The sequence below is a fragment of the Lampetra fluviatilis genome, chromosome 3 (assembly GCF_964198595.1).
Source record: "Lampetra fluviatilis chromosome 3, kcLamFluv1.1, whole genome shotgun sequence".
Classification (NCBI taxonomy): domain Eukaryota; kingdom Metazoa; phylum Chordata; class Hyperoartia; order Petromyzontiformes; family Petromyzontidae; genus Lampetra; species Lampetra fluviatilis.
In genome coordinates, this window is record NC_136277.1 from 1,434,696 (window position 1) to 1,450,228 (window position 15,533).

Sequence of the window (15,533 nt, forward strand, 5' to 3'; positions counted from 1 at the left end):
CTCAAATTAATATCTGGTGCGGTGCGTAAAAATCGCCACTGTGGGGGGTGGGGGGGGGGCGTGGTGCTGGCCACCGACCCCCTCGTGCGCCGTGCCGGCCTTCATCGGTGCTACTGGCTCACGGCGCTTGCCCCAGCGGCCTGTTGAAGGCCTCTCCGGGGTTTGGGGTATCCGTGTCTCCTCCGCAGGTGGAGGAGCGAGAGGCACGCCGCCTCTTCCAGCAGATCCTGTCGGCGGTGGACTACTGCCACCGGCACATGGTGGTCCACCGTGACCTCAAGCCCGAGAACGTGCTGCTAGACGCCAACATGAACGCCAAGATCGCAGACTTTGGTAAGCGCCCCCCCCCCCCCCTCTTTCTGTTCTTTGTTATTTCGGTGCTTCCGGCGCTGTTGTGGCTTCGATTTCCAACCCTGATAATGTCTGCTGCTGCTGCTGTATATTTTGAGTCTGCGTCTCTCATCAACATCACGGTGGCTAGGAGATGTTAACTACCTCGCCTGGTATACAGAAGGTCGTGGGTTCTATCCCGACCCCGACGATGCCTGCTGCTGCTGCTTCATATTTTGAGTCTGCAACTCTCCCATCATCATCATCATCATCGTGGCTAGGAGATGTTAACTACCTCGCCTGACATGCAGGTGGTTCGGGTTCGATCCCAGCCCTGGACGATGCCTGCTGCTGTATATTTGAAGTCTACCAATCTTTCTCTCTCTCTCCCCGTGTTGCGTGAATTTTTGTCAGGGTCCTCCTGTTTTCCCTCCACATAGCTGTTGCTATAAATTTTCACTTTGATAAGCTATCATACATTTTTTCATGGCCAGGTTGCTTCTGAAAAAGAACTACTATGTAGCTCGGCTTGGTGCCTTAACTGATGAAATAAAATACTTTTTGTAAAGTTTCTTTTTCTGGGCTCTCGGGCCCAAAGACATCCGTCAACAAACGACACTGGCAGAGTTTGGAATTGGTTCCCGGCACTAAACTCCTAAACTATTGTTTAGTGGAGCCGAGCGGTGATGGAACCCCCAACGGGTACCCTAGCCCTGACCCACCCCAGCAGTCTTTAACGATTTAAACTCTTTTTAAATCCTTTATATTAAGTTCGCTTGCGTGCTTGCGTGCTTGCTTGCGACTGTGCAAATCTTTCGGTCGTTTTTTAACCCACTTCCCGTGATCCAATCGAGCTTACATTTTGCACACAGACTCCTTGTGCGTGACAATTAATTTTCGTGAAATTTTTTTTCCAAAATTTTACACTGTTTAGGGAAATAAAATTAAATATTTAATTACCAATTGCTTAATGGTGGCAGACAATCATCTGACCCATAGGTGGCAGCCATCTCAAGCCAGAGGACGAGAGGACTCTAGCCGCCACGCATATAAAGGATTTATAGTGAAAAACTTTGTTTTTACGGGTTAATTTTTTTATTTTGCCAGGTAAGGCTTACTGAGTGATGCAGCTCTTTTTCAGAAGTGCTCACAAATGATAGCTCAACGAAGTGGCTTATCACGTGGACATTTACAGCAGCCAGTTGTTCGAACCGCATGTCGATTCTAAATGTGGAGGGGGGGAAAAACCGGAGGAACTGAGCAGGAAATCCACACGACCCACGGGGAGAGAGGTGGGCGCACTGCAAATATACAGCGGTCGGGATCAAACTCTCTCGACCTGCATGCCAGGAGAGGTAGTTAACATCTCGCCGCCGCGGATTTCACTTGGCCCATCATCATGATCCTTCCCAGGGGATGATAAAGCCCGCAGCGCTTTGCGGGGAAGTCCATTTAAAAATGTGGACTTTCCAGCACCCTGGTTCGTGGCTTCTGACGCGATGGTTGGCGTGAAGCGTGCAGTGCTCCATGGCAAGCGTATCCCCCCCCCTCCCCCCCCCTCCCCTTCGTAGGTCTCTCCAACATGATGTCGGACGGGGAGTTCCTGAGCACCAGCTGTGGCTCCCCAAACTACGCTGCCCCTGAGGTCATCTCGGGCAGGTACGGATGCCCCCCCTCCCTCGCCCACCACCCACTCCCCACTCCCTGCCTCATCTGTCCCGTGGCGATCCCGTGCGCGTGTGTCCGTGTGTCCCTCCTGCACCCTCACTGCGAGTCTCCCTTGTCCCCGTGTCTCTGCCTTGCCTGTCTGCCCATGTAGGTCTGTCCCCGCGTCTCCCCCGCGTCTCCCCCGTGCGTGTCTCCATGTCTCGCCCTTTCCCCGTGCGTCTTCGCGATCCCCCGTCTCTCCACCCCGTGTCTCTCCGCTGGTGTCGGCGTACACCGTGCACCCCGTATCTCTCTCGCCATGGCTTCGCGTCTCTCCCCGCGTCTCTCCCCGCGTCTCTCTCCCCGCGTCTCTCTCCCCGCGTCTCTCTCCCCGCGTCTCTCTCCCCGCGTCTCTCTCCCCGCGTCTCTCTCCCCGCGTCTCTCTCCCCGCGTCTCTCTCCCCGCGTCTCTCTCCCCGCGTCTCTCTCCCCGCGTCTCTCTCCCCGCGTCTCTCTCCCCGCGTCTCTCTCCCCGCGTCTCTCTCCCCGCGTCTCTCTCCCCGCGTCTCTCTCCCCGCGTCTCTCTCCCCGCGTCTCTCTCCCCGCGTCTCTCTCCCCGCGTCTCTCTCCCCGCGTCTCTCTCCCCGCGTCTCTCTCCCCGCGTCTCTCGCCGCACTCCGACTCTGGGCTCGTCGTCCCCACCCGCCGTGTCCCGCAGGCTGTACGCGGGCCCCGAGGTGGACATCTGGTCGTGCGGCGTGATCCTGTACGCGCTGCTGTGCGGGGCGCTGCCCTTCGACGACACCAACGTCCCCGCGCTGTTCCGCAAGATCCGCGGGGGGGTGTTCCACGTGCCCCCCCACCTCGACGCCGACGCCGCTGACCTCCTGGCCGAGATGCTGCGCGTCGACCCCGTGAAGCGCGCCACCGTCCGCGACATCCAGTACGCACGCACGCACGTGTCTCGTGTGTGTGTGATATCCACTACGCACGCGCACACACACGTGTACCCGTGTGTGTGTGCGCGTGCACGCTGGATGTGTGCTCTGTGTGTGTGTCTGTCTACAGTCCAGATCTGTGCAAAGTCCCATCGGTTAGCTCCTCCGGCAGGCAAGGTTGCGTTGGCTGGGTCATGTAGCCCGCATGCCCAGCCACCGCATGCCCAAACAGCTTGTGTTTGGCAGGATAGAGGGGGCTAAATGGGTGCGGCACGGGCTAGAGAAGAGATGGAGTGATGTGGTACAGGAGGATGTGGAGCTGAGGGGACTTGCCGATGACCGGTACCAGCGGTGTCAAGATCGGCCTCAGTGGAGGATGCTCGTGAAGGACGCTGCTACTGGGCAGTTGGAGGCAGTCGCCCTCCAACAACAACGGAGGGCGGAGGGGCGACGCTCACAACAACGAGCGGAGCGCCGGGTGGCTAAAGCACAGCAAGTTGGCACAGTAGGGGGCACAGGTGGTGCATCAGCCAGTCATCTCGGTCATCTTGGTCAGTCGACCCGTGGCACCTGCTGGGTCTGCCCCGTGACCTCCTGCCGGCGGGCGTTCGACACTTCACGTGGCCTCGACATGCACCTCGCCCAGCACAAGCGCCGTGGTGACGTCACCGCCACTTGCTGGCGAATGGCGGTAGTTGTTGTTGTTGTGCCGACAGTATTTTCTGCTCGTGTCTGCTCATGCCCCCTGCCGCTGTGCCCTCCGCCCGTGTCAGCGAGCACCCGTGGTTCAGCGTGGACCTCCCCGAGCACCTCTTCCCGGTGCTGGGCGAGGAGCCGTGGGACGACGACACGCTGGACATGGACGCCGTGGAGGAGGTGTCCGTCAAGTGCGAGTGCAGCCAGGAGGACGTGCTCGACTCTCTCGACTCCGACGACCTCCAGGTGCGTGGCGACGGCGGGGGTTGGTGGGTCACCGCACACACTCCCCTCCCGTGGGCGGCGAGGAGGAGGAGACCGTACCCCTGGCTAAGCCAGGAGAAGGCGGCACAGCAAGTGGGATAATCGCCGTCTGTGTCCATCTGTGTACGCGGGGGATCGAGCGTTTCCCCCTTACCACAAGGCATGCTGCGGTTCCTTCCATGTGTGTATAATAGTTTAACACGTCGGCTTTCGTGACCGATATCGTCCATAGTTAAGGTTTTCATAATTACTGGCGAAACGTCGTACTCAGATAGTAAATGGTGTGGCTTGGCTCTCCAACACGCAACCGGTGTAGTGCTGTACTAGTACACTACACTATACACTACACTATACACTACACTATACACTACATACCTAGTGCTGTACTAGTACACTACACTATACACTACACACTAGTGCTGTACTAGTACACTACACTATACACTACACACTAGTGCTGTACTAGTACACTACACTATACACTACACTATACACTACATACCTAGTGCTGTACTAGTACACTACACTATACACTACATACTAGTGCTGTACTAGTACACTACACTATACACTACACACTAGTGCTGTACTAGTAACGAATTAGCGTGTTCTGTTTACATGACAAACCTTACTAATTGGCTGTGTCGGGTGGTGGCGGGTTTACCGACACATTCAATGACCCAATGTAACCCAAAGAACCTGTAATTACGCGTGCATAATAGTCAACGCTCGTCATTGAAAACGTGTTTTTTTTTTTTTATTAAAACACAACAAAATGCTTCTGCTGCTGCAGCAGCAGTAGCAGGAAACCGCCCTCCTACGGCGTGTGCCTATCCTGGACAAGTAAAATGAATGATTATTTTACTCGCCTTGATTTTGAAGTTTTCATGGCTGCTGGAGTCCATACTCTTCGAAAGAACCAAGGAGTTAAATTTCGATTTAAAGCTTCTTTCGTGACTGCAGGGATTCATCTCCTTGGTTCTTTCGGTAAAGTCACGTAGAAGGGAAGTAATAAAATAATAAAAATAAAACATAATAAAATAATTTCAATTTAAAGCTTCTTTCGTGACTGCAGGGATTCATCTTCTTGGTTCTTTCGGTAAAGTCACGTAGAAGGGAAGTAATAAAATAATACAAATAAAACATAATAAAATAATTCTCACGACGTTTCGGCCACAACGCAAGCAGCCGGCGTGAGAATTATTTCATTATGTTTAATTTTTATTATTTTATTACTTCCCTTCTACGTGACTTTACCGAAAGAACCAAGAAGATGAACCAAGGAGTTGATTACTCACGGTCAGTTTTATTGGTGCATCGATGGGTCTGTCCATCCGTGCACCAATCCCCCCCCGCCCCCCCCTCCTCCCGCAGGCCCCCCTCACGGTGGCGTACCGCCTGCTGCTGGACAGCCGCCACGCCAAGCCGCTGTACGAGACCGTGGGGGTGCACGCCGGCGCCGCCGGGGGGCTGCTGTGGAGCCCCCCGCGAGTCTTCCTGCCGCCCTGCGGCGACAGCCTCTCCCCCCGCGAAAGGCAAGCGCGGCGAGGGGGCGACCCCCCCCCCCCCACCACCACACGTAGCGCACACACATCGCACACATCGCACACACATCACGCGCACACATCACACGCACATGCGCACATTGCACGCACACATCACACACACACATCACACGCACATGCGCACATCACACATCACATCACACACACACACATCGCACACACATCACGCATCACATCACACACACATCACATCAGACACACAACCAAAGACAAAATCTCCCCCCCTCCCCCCCGCATAGCCTCAAGAGACTTGGGGCAACAAGGGCCGTTAGCGAGCAGCACCTATGAAGGCCGGCAAGGCACACGAGGCGGTGGGTGGCCAGCACCACGCCCGGCCGCCTTTGTCTCCCCAGTGAATATGTTTACACGTCGCAACGGGGGGGGGAGGGGGGGGTGCTCGTTTGACATCGGGGGTCGAATTGACCTCGGCCTTGAATGAGGAACCTGGCTCCGTGTGTCCGACACGAAGCGCTGGGGAGCCGGAGGGATCAGCGCGGTGGGTGTGGTGGGCGTGGTGGGCGTGGTGGGAGCGTGCCGGCCTTGGCACCCGCCACGCTCTCCAAGCCGCGCTCACCCCGGCAGAACTTGAGGCGACGCGGCTTGAGACCTTTTCTTGGTTGAGACTTTTTTTTTCGTCTTTTGCCTTTCACAGGGCGCAGACCATCGAGAGCCCGGGCTCTCCGCTGGGCGCCGACGGCCTGTCGGGCCGCTGCCCGCTGGGCGCCCTGGACCCCACGCGGCCCAAGCACCTGGTGGTGCAGCGCGCCAAGTGGCACCTCGGCATCCGCAGCCAGAGCCGCCCCGCCGACGTCATGAAGGAGGTGTTCCGCATCATGAAGCACCTCGACTACGAGTGGAAGGTGTGTGTGCGCGTGTGTGTGTGTGCGCGTGTGTGTGTGTGTGCGTGTGTGTGCGTGTGTGTGCGCGTGTGTGCGCGTGTGTGTGTGTGCGCGTGTGCGTGTGCGGGAGGTGGGTGGGCTGCGCTACGCTACGAACCCGCTCGCCCGACGGTTCGATTCCCGCTGTCGCGGCCACCATGGGTGACGACCCCTAAAAACGTCGTGACCCCTTTGTGCGGCGCGTGAAGAGACTCGGTGCCGACCACCCACCGCGCCCTTGGCGTGGCGTGCCGGCCTTCACAGACGGCCACGGGCGAGGGGGGGGGGGGGGGTGGAAACTACAACGCCTTTCGTGTACGCGTGTAATGTGTAGCGTGTAGCGTGTGTAGCGTGTGTAGCGTGTGTAGCGTGTGGGTGGTCGCGCGCTGCACTACGAACCCGGCGACCCCGAGGTTCGATTACGGCTCGCGGTCAACACCAGGTGACCGCTTATCTGGGCCCCCCTCCCCTAGGTCGACTCGGCCTCAAACGAGTACCTGTCGCGGCGTGTAAACGTCTTCACGGTGGCGTCCGTGCCGACAACCCCTTGCCAGCGCCTCGACCTTATTACAGACCAACTCGGACCGTATCGGTCACCCCGGGGTCCTTCTAAATCTCAACGAGGGAGGGACAGAAACAAACGGACAACGAAACTTTCGTTTGCCCGTATTGCCACGACCGTACGCCGTACGGACCCCAGTCCCTGCACGGGAACACGGGGTCAACCCGGTAATTGTTTGACGGCGAACGCGGCGGCGCTCGCCACACGACCCGCCCGTGCGCCGTGCTCGCCCCGACGGTCGCGCTTCGCCCACAACGAGTCTCGGTGTTTAACGCGACAACGTGGCGGTGGCGGTGGGGGGGGGGGCACCGTCGTCCTTTGCAGGTGGTGAACCCCTTTGCCCTGCGAGTGCGGCGGCGCAACCCTGTGACGGGCAGCACGGTGAAGCTCAGCCTGCAGCTCTACCAGGTGCAGGGCCGCAACTACCTGCTGGACTTCCGCAGCGTGGATGGTGAGCGGCACCTCGACGCGCCGCGCGCCGACACCGCGACCGGCCGTGGTGGCGCCGACGATGCGCCAGCTCGCACCCCTCTTCACTCTCCCACACCTCTTCACTCTCCCACCCCCTCACCTCTTCACTCTCCCACCCCCTCACCTCTTCACTCTCCCACCCCCACGCCTCTTCGCAGAGGACGGCGCCTCCGGAGGCTCCACGCCCCAGCGGAGCGGCTCTCTGTGCGGCGGCCGTCCCCGCCTCTACACGGACCCCGTGGCCTGCGCCCCGCGCCGCGCCGCCGCCCGTCGCCACCAGAGCGGCGACGGCCTCCGGGCCGGCGGCGGCAGCAGCGGCGGCAGCAGCGGCGGCGCCAACACCGGCGATGGCTGCACGGGGATGGCGGCCGCCCCCGGCGTGTACAGCACGACGCTGGCCACCGCCGTCAACCCGGCGCCGGTCTCGCCGGCCAGCCTGCCGCGCTCGCTCGGCACGTACCTGGCGAGCCGCGGCGTCGTCAACGCCTGGGCCACGGGCGACGCCCGCCAGAGCCGGCGCGACGCGGCCCTCGCGCACTTCACCATCGGCGCCGGCTCCAACGCCACCACCTCCACGTCGTCGTCGTCCGACGCCGGCGTCGCGTCGCCAGAGTCGGACGGCGCCGGCGCCGGCGGCGACGCGGCCGCCTCGCCGGCGTCGCCCGTCCCGCCCACGTCGCCGACGGCCTACGCCGCCGCGTGCAGCCTGCTCGCCGACTCGAAGGCCGGCTCGCCGCCGGGGCCGCCCTTCGGTCGGCCACACGAGTCCGGTGCCCACGCCGCCGCCGCCGCAGCCGCCCCGCCCCGGGTGGGCAGCACCACCATCGAGTTCTTCGAGATGTGCCACGACCTCATCAAGCTGCTGGCGCACTGACGCCAGCAGCCTGGCCGCTGAGTCTCGGGCAGCTGCCGGGCTGCCGGTGTTGTTTGTGGTGCTGGGGGGGGATGGTGGTTGTGGTGGTGGTGGTGGTGGTGGTGGGTGGTTGTTGTTTCTTCAACGGGAGCCGCGTGGACCGGAGTAGGAGGTGGGGGGGGGTCACACTGTGTCGACCCCGGGCAACGCTAACGACGGCTCGTTGATTTAATCGGGTTTGTATTGTTCTTGGTAATGGATTCCTTCCCAACTTCTTTGCGATTCGCTTCACGTGACGCCTGCACAGCCGCCTCCGTTCAGCGTGAAGTAGAAACTAAAATCTCCGTGGCGACGCGTGCGACCTCCAGCTGCTGCCTTGCCTCCTCCGCCGCAGACCCACGCGACCTCCGCTTTGCCCGACGTGAGACGCCAACGTTCGTGCCGTCACTCAATGCTTTTGTTTGGTTTTGTGTTCGTCTGCGGCGGGTTCGGTCACCCGTCCTGCGCTCGGCGTGTTCGGTCGCTGCGCGTGGCTCGTGCCTCACTGATTATTATCAAAAAATATTTGAGCAGCGGCCTTTCCCCGTGGCGTTCGGAACAGAGAGTTGGTGGACCCTGGCGACAAGTCGATCGCTCCGTGGCGAGCCTCAGGAGCTGCTTTCTCGCCGCGCTGCTGTGTCCCCCCCCTCCCCCCCGCAACCTTTTGCCGGCTTTACTGACGTGCCAAAAATTAAATCACATTTGTGCCACGATTGCCGTTCAACGACTTACCTGCCCCCCCCCCCCCTCCCGCCCGCCCTCTTCGGCTGAGACGCGTTCTGGTCTTACAGCCTGGTGCTCCGCAAGCGTGCTTGGCAAATGCCCGGCGACAAACCGGTTGTTGCCCGGGGTCACCTGCCGTGTGCACGTGATACAGCGCGGAGGGAGGGAGGGAGCGGGTTGCCGGCTAGTCGACCGGTTAATGGATGGGTTGCTTCGGTTTGTACCGTGGTTGTTTTTGTTATTGGTAAGCAAGGAGAGTCAACTGGCTCGTCGGATAATCCCGTTTGTCGCGTTGGGCAGTTTCGTGTCATCCGGATACGTCCCAAGTCATTGGTCGGTTACCGATTTTTTTGTTTGTTTTTTTTCAAACCGGATGGGTGTTTAATTTGTCAACAAAATTGACCCACGTATAACGGTGAGCTGTTTAAACCTGTTGGCGTCTTGGCTGCTTCATCGGTTACCCGGGTGTGGATGTTCATATTGGCGCTCGTTTTTCTAGTTCCATGTTGATCTGGCTGCTCCTTGCTAGGACGGGATTCTCAGCGCCCACGTCTGGCTGGTCCTAGCACCGGCTGTTACCTGGTTGCTTATGAAACCGACTCATCCTGCTTGTCTGCAGGACCGGTTACTTGGTAATTTGCAAGACCGATTGTTCTGGTTATAGGTGTAGCGCTGGTTACCTGCCGATGTTTGTTTATATGACCGGTTACATGGCTAATTGTAAGACTTTTTTTTTACCTGATTATCTGGAGGATGGGGGACGCTGCATTGTGGGCTTTAGGCCTTTGTCCAGGGGGCAGTCTCTCAGTGTTTCTGATGGCACTGTCTGTCTGTCTGTGTGTCTCTCTCTCTCTCACCTCGCGGACCCCGAGGCTCTCCTGTGAGATCGATCGATCGCCAAGGCTGACGACCACCCCGGTGCTCAGAGTCAAGCCTTCTTCATCCCAAGCACTTTAAAAAAAAAAACTCAACTAAAACTGTAAAGATGAATCAAAGTAGCATCATGTTTGTTCCCCCACCCACCCCCTCTCTCGTCTCTCTTCGGCACGGAAGCGTTGCCACTTGGTTGCCGAATAATTTCAAAGCAATATCTGGCGCGGTGCAGCGAGGCTGCCGAGTTGACTGCCAAGAGAATTTCTGATCGATTTCTTATTTTTGTTGTTGACGTGTGCGGTGGCGCGTTTCTCGGGGGTAAAACTTTCTCTCTTTTTTTTGTGTGTTGCCGGGTCGATGCGATCCCACCGCCTCTCGTGTGCGCGGCGTCTCCTCGTGTAAATACTCCTCTCAGCTGGTGGCGCTCGCTGTAGGACAATCTCCCCTCAAGGCTCCCAAGTCGTTGTCGAGACCCCCCCCACATGGGAGGGGTGAAACCAAACATCGGCCCGAATTGAAATCCTAGCAACCAGCCAAGATGATGAACAAAAATAGAACCTCGCATCTCTCTCCGTTGTCTAAAGCTCATCTCGTATCTGTCGTCAATCAGTCCTCTCACCGCATCCGTCTTGACCCCCCCCCCCCTTCTGTCACCTCCGCTATGGTTGTTAGAAATTGCGTGGTGGGTGCGGGGGTAGCCCCCCACCCCGCCATGGTGGGTGGGGGCGGGGGTAGCCCCCCACCCCGCCATGGTGGGTGGGGGCGGGGGTGGCCCCCCACCCCGCCATGGTGGGTGGGGGCGGGGGTAGCCCCCCACCCCGCCATGGTGGGTGGGGGCGGGGGTGGCCCCCCACCCCGCCATGGTGGGTGGGGGCGGGGGTGGCCACCCACCCCGCCATGGTGGGTGTTGGTGAATCGCCCCGCGGACTCTTCACAGCCCCCCCCCCCCAAACCCAAAACTCGCACCTGTGCGCTCAAGAGGGTCTCCTGTTCTGACATTGGCGGGGACGTTTTGGGCCACTTGTTGCCAAAGGGGCGGGCGCTGCTCGACTTCTGCGCGTGAACCGGCTCTTGATCCTACTTGCCGTGCTGCCCACCGCCCCGGGGCAAGCTCGCTCGCTCGCTCGTCCCCCCCCTCCCAGCTCTGTCCGCCAACCCCGTGGGGGGTTACCGCCGTGTCTCCGCGAGTATTCCCCACTTTATAAAACTCTCGAGGAGAGTTGCGGTGTTTCTCCTTGCAGGTCGGGGGCTGCTAAGGTTGGAGCCCGGGGCGGCGATTTGAGAACAAATCTGCAATGGTCGGTTTAGTCGAGTACTGTACACGGTTGTTTTTTTAAAATATCACTTTTGGTACGGAATATAAAAAAAAAACAACCTCTAAATTAATTGCTATCAATGCATGTAAAATAAATATTGTCTACGATTTAAAAATACATATATATTCTCTACAAAAATGTGAACAAATTTTTTTGCATCTTATACTGTGCTGTGCCATTCAATTTACTGGTTTGGAGAAATGAAAAAAAAAATGTTGAGCACCATTTAAATAGAACTCCCCCTCTCCCCCCCCCTGTTTTTATTGCGTGATGGGTTAGTCCGAGTGGCCCAGCTGCTTGTGGCTATGGATGGGTGAGGACGGATCCATTTGAACGTGGGGGGCATTTGCATCCCAAATGAAAGTGTGCGGATCCAGCCACCTCAATCCTCTTCCAATACAAATCAAGGGTCGCTTGGACTGTGCCATCTCGTTACTCGGTGGGGGTTGGGGGGGGGCGGGGGTTGATGGGTCACACGCTGTGCTGTGCTTTATAAAGTCCACTCCAGGTTGTCGAGATTTTTTTGAATGTTTGTGTTGTTTTTGACACGAATGTAAGACGGGCTTCTGGAACGGTGAATTAAAATGCAAAGAACGTCCGTCTTGTCATTTTTGTATTTTTTTTAATAACACATTCCTGCGGAGGGAGCTGGTAGGAACGTTGGGTTGCTCGGTCAATGGCCAGGCTCAACGGCGGCGTGGTGTATTCCGCAAATATGCCCGAGTGTGAGGGCGGGCACAAGCCGGCGTGAGGTAGGTTAAACGTTGAGTTTTATAAGGGCACCACGGGGTGACCAGCCCCTCCCCACCCAGCCCCACCCCTCACATTTTTTGATCCACGACGGACGGACAGAAGAATCCCCTGTGGGCTGGTGTAACCAGGAGGTTCCTACCAGTAAAACTTGAATCGGTCGTCCCTCTCTGACACGGTCCGCCTTTTGGCGCTGTTCTCTGGACTAACTGGTGGAGAGACGAGGCCATTTCAAGAAGGCCGCCGTCTCGTGTTTCAAAAACATTGTCGGAGCATGTTTGTTTAACACGTAGCAGCAGGCTTTCGCAAACCAATATTCTTAAGTTTTGTTTTATCTCGTAAGTCTAAATGTGTCCGTAACCCTCCACCACACGACACGGCCAGTCGTTAGTAAGGGGATTTGTCAGGTACATAAAACGCGTGCCAGTTGGTGACTACCACCGGTGTGTTGGAGAGTACATCCGCAACATTTACAAATTGTAGTTCGACGTTTCACTGGTGACCTTCATCGAAGCCGACACGGCGGGATCGATTTTTAGCTGAGCCCAGGCTCATTTGCACGTCTTTTACTCCCTCCCGTACATCAAATAAAAGGGTGAAAACCCCGTTGAGGCATGATAAACAGGTCCCAGTCCGACTGGGTCGCGTTCACTTGGTGGCACAGCATGGATGTGAGGGTTCCATTTAAACGCTCCATCATCCCATCGGTTTGAGGGTGGGTAGGGCGAGGCACGGATTTACTTTGTACCGAGGCGGTCCCAGATCTTTCTAGATTTGAAGCTTTCGTGACTGCACGGATTCATATTCTGGGGAATCGTCAAGCTGGTTGTAATCGCCAGCGGAACGTCGTTAACGACGCATTTATATTTACCCGATCTAACAACGTTTTTTATGAATATTGGTCGCGAAAGCCTACTGCGTGTTAATTCGGGAGAAATACTTCGGTTTTTTTGGTAAAGTCACGTAGGCAAATTTGTTTTATTTATTTATTTTTTCCTACGTACCGAAAAACCCTAAGAATATGAATCCTTGCAGTCACGAAAGCTTCAAATCTAGAATTAATAAACTCTACGGGGAGGAATGTCACCTATCTGTGAGAGTTTTTAACAGACGAGACAAGAAGTCAGCTTCTCGAGACGCTGGCCTTCCTCAAGAGATGCTGAGATAAGGTAATACAAGGACGGTGTTCTTGGAATTTCCCTTACTTGATACAGCAATCGTGCTGTGACGGTCCCACCTGAAGACGGAAGCTTGTGTTGCCTCCGAAACGTGATTTTTTAATTTAACTTTTATTAATTTAAATTTTTTACCTACGTGACTTTACCGAAAAACCCTAAGAATATGGTCCCAGATCTTGTTGAGCATTCGAAGAAAAAATTCCGACCGTGGTCAGCCAGAATCTGCTCCAGGTGTGCACCCTGATCTAGAATGTAGCCGTGCAAAAAAGCGTCGGTGATGGACGAGGCCGACTGATCTTGTGAGGGCCACGCCATGGGCCGGCAGCTACTTGTGGCCTCGCTGAGAAGTTGGGAATGGGCCCAAAATGTCAAGGGGCACAAGTTCGTTGCCGCGAGAAAGCCGGAGTCTTCAGACGCGCGCAATCCTGGCAGCCTTTAACAAATAGCGCCATGTCGCTTTCCCTGCCCGGTCAGTAGTAGCCCCGCTTAACGGTCAACAAGGTTTCGTGGGTCCCGAGGTGCATCAATTTCTCCTGAATTACACGAGTCTTTACACCATTGGAACCTCATTTGCCAGTAGAAAAAGTGCACCTTTTGGCGTCATCTGGTCCAACACCATGTGAGACTAGGCTCTAAGGAAAGCTGTCTCAGGTGTGGACCAATCAACTTCAAGGACAGTGCATACATTATCAGAGTTATGTTTTTTGTTTGCATTATGACTGCAGGTATTGTGGTCTATGCAAACATGACTCCTTGTAAAAAAGGTGTCAGTTTTGTTGCCAGATAGTCTGTTTCCCCAGCAGGTCTGTGGGCACCACAATACAGGACCTCTCGCACGAGGAGGCCGTCATGCAGGGCAACGGCCGGGCAGGTCGTCGGGCTTGAGTCATGGTTGCCAGATTGAACCCTGCGCCGCCATTTCAACAATCTGTGGGCGAGACTATTCTGGGACTTGGTGTCAACTGGAGCCCTGCAACGATTCGAGACAGTTGTGCTTGCACACCTCCTGTCCTGTGGCAACCGAGATGATGCGTCCGCATTTCCGTGCTGTGCCCCCCTTCCTGTGAACGCATCCTCCCACAGCACCTCAAGCCATCGGGACAGCTGACCTCAGGGTTGATCTATGCGCAAGGAGGATTGTAAGGTGGCATGGTCCGTCCGTATGGTGAACCTCCTGCCATACAAGTCGGGCCCGTACAACTGGATGACGTTCACGATGGCAAGTCGTTGTTTTCTTTGGACCTATCATCTCCGTGACTTTGCCGGAAGACTCAAGAATATATCTCTGTAGCGGCACAGCTTTCGTCTTCGTTGAGGGGATGTTGTGGTGGGACGGCGAGACCAGTTTGAGGCTTTTGAAAGGGCACCCTTAAATGTGACGGGTGTCTCTCAGTCGTAATAAAATCACGATCTTCAGCGAAAGAGGAAACGCAAAACATTTGTAGATGAGAGCTCGGAGGCAGGTGTGACACTTGAGGGGAGGGAGAGGTTCAAAATAGAACCATTTTATGTTGTCATTGATCAGCTGGTGGCATGCCTTGGATGTCTAAAGGTGATGTCATAGTGGAAAAGGTAAATGCACTCTCCGCTGCATATCCATCAGACCCGGACATGAACTTTGCCAACGAACTCATCCAATTCAAGTCTCTCACGCCTGACTCTGAGGGTGAGAAGTGCCCAACTAAATCGCTTGAGACGTTGCAGGCACTTCAGCTGCTAGTCGGCGTTCTCCAAAAGATGTGCCCAGGAGCTTCACGGGACCATGATCCGGATCTTCCAAGGGCTGCTTTGCAACGTCCCAGCGGAACCACCCCCACCCCACCCCTCCTCTGAACGACGATTAATCGGGTCCCAACAAAGCGGTCGTGAGGTGATTTAGTCGTTCAGCGAGAACGGGAAATGCACGTGGAAGGCAAGATTCGTTTTGGGCAGCATCGAAAGCTACCCCCGCCCCCACCCCCTCGCCTTTTTTCACCCAAAATGACCTACAGTACTTTATGACATTTAAACAAATGGACAACAGATGAAGATGCTAACATCAATATAAGCGCATTAAAGGAAACGTGGTGAATCAATGCATTGCTATTGACTACTGGCAACAGCCCATCGTGAACACGGGAATGGTAGGTGAACAAACATTTGGCTCTATGGAGGCACTACACTATACACGACTACACTATACACTACACTACGACAACCGCCATTCGCCACTAAGTGGCGGTGACGTCACCACGACGCTTATGCCAGGCCATGTGCACCTTGAGGCCACGTATACACTACTATACACTATACATTGGGCTCTATGGTGGCACTACACTACAATACACTACACCACTATACAATACACTACTATACACTGCACTATACATTACACACTACACTACTATACACTCCACTATACACTGCACATTGGGCTCTATGGAGGCCTGTCGTGGAATTGGTCGTGAACAG

At 56.1% G+C, this 15,533-nt stretch overlaps 1 protein-coding gene across 4 annotated transcripts in view; it reads left to right on the plus strand.

The window, feature by feature from the left end:
* Positions 1–11,746, plus strand: part of LOC144951054 (5'-AMP-activated protein kinase catalytic subunit alpha-2-like) — a 37,997-nt gene extending 26,251 nt beyond the window's left edge. For 3 of the 4 annotated variants that reach the window (XM_078881271.1, XM_078881266.1, XM_078881267.1), the window contains exons 5-12: positions 189–333; positions 1,902–1,989; positions 2,695–2,919; positions 3,688–3,856; positions 5,249–5,409; positions 6,092–6,299; positions 7,204–7,330; positions 7,509–11,746. In XM_078881271.1, coding sequence (XP_078737397.1) covers positions 189–333; positions 1,902–1,989; positions 2,695–2,919; positions 3,688–3,856; positions 5,249–5,409; positions 6,092–6,299; positions 7,204–7,330; positions 7,509–8,224 — 1,839 coding nt within the window. In that variant the 3' untranslated portion in view covers positions 8,225–11,746. Of the gene's footprint in view, positions 1–188; positions 334–1,901; positions 1,990–2,694; positions 2,920–3,160; positions 3,857–5,248; positions 5,410–6,091; positions 6,300–7,203; positions 7,331–7,508 lie in introns of those variants that run through there. The other variant, XM_078881270.1, reaches the window with a different exon arrangement.
* The last annotated feature ends 3,787 nt before the right edge of the window (positions 11,747–15,533 follow it).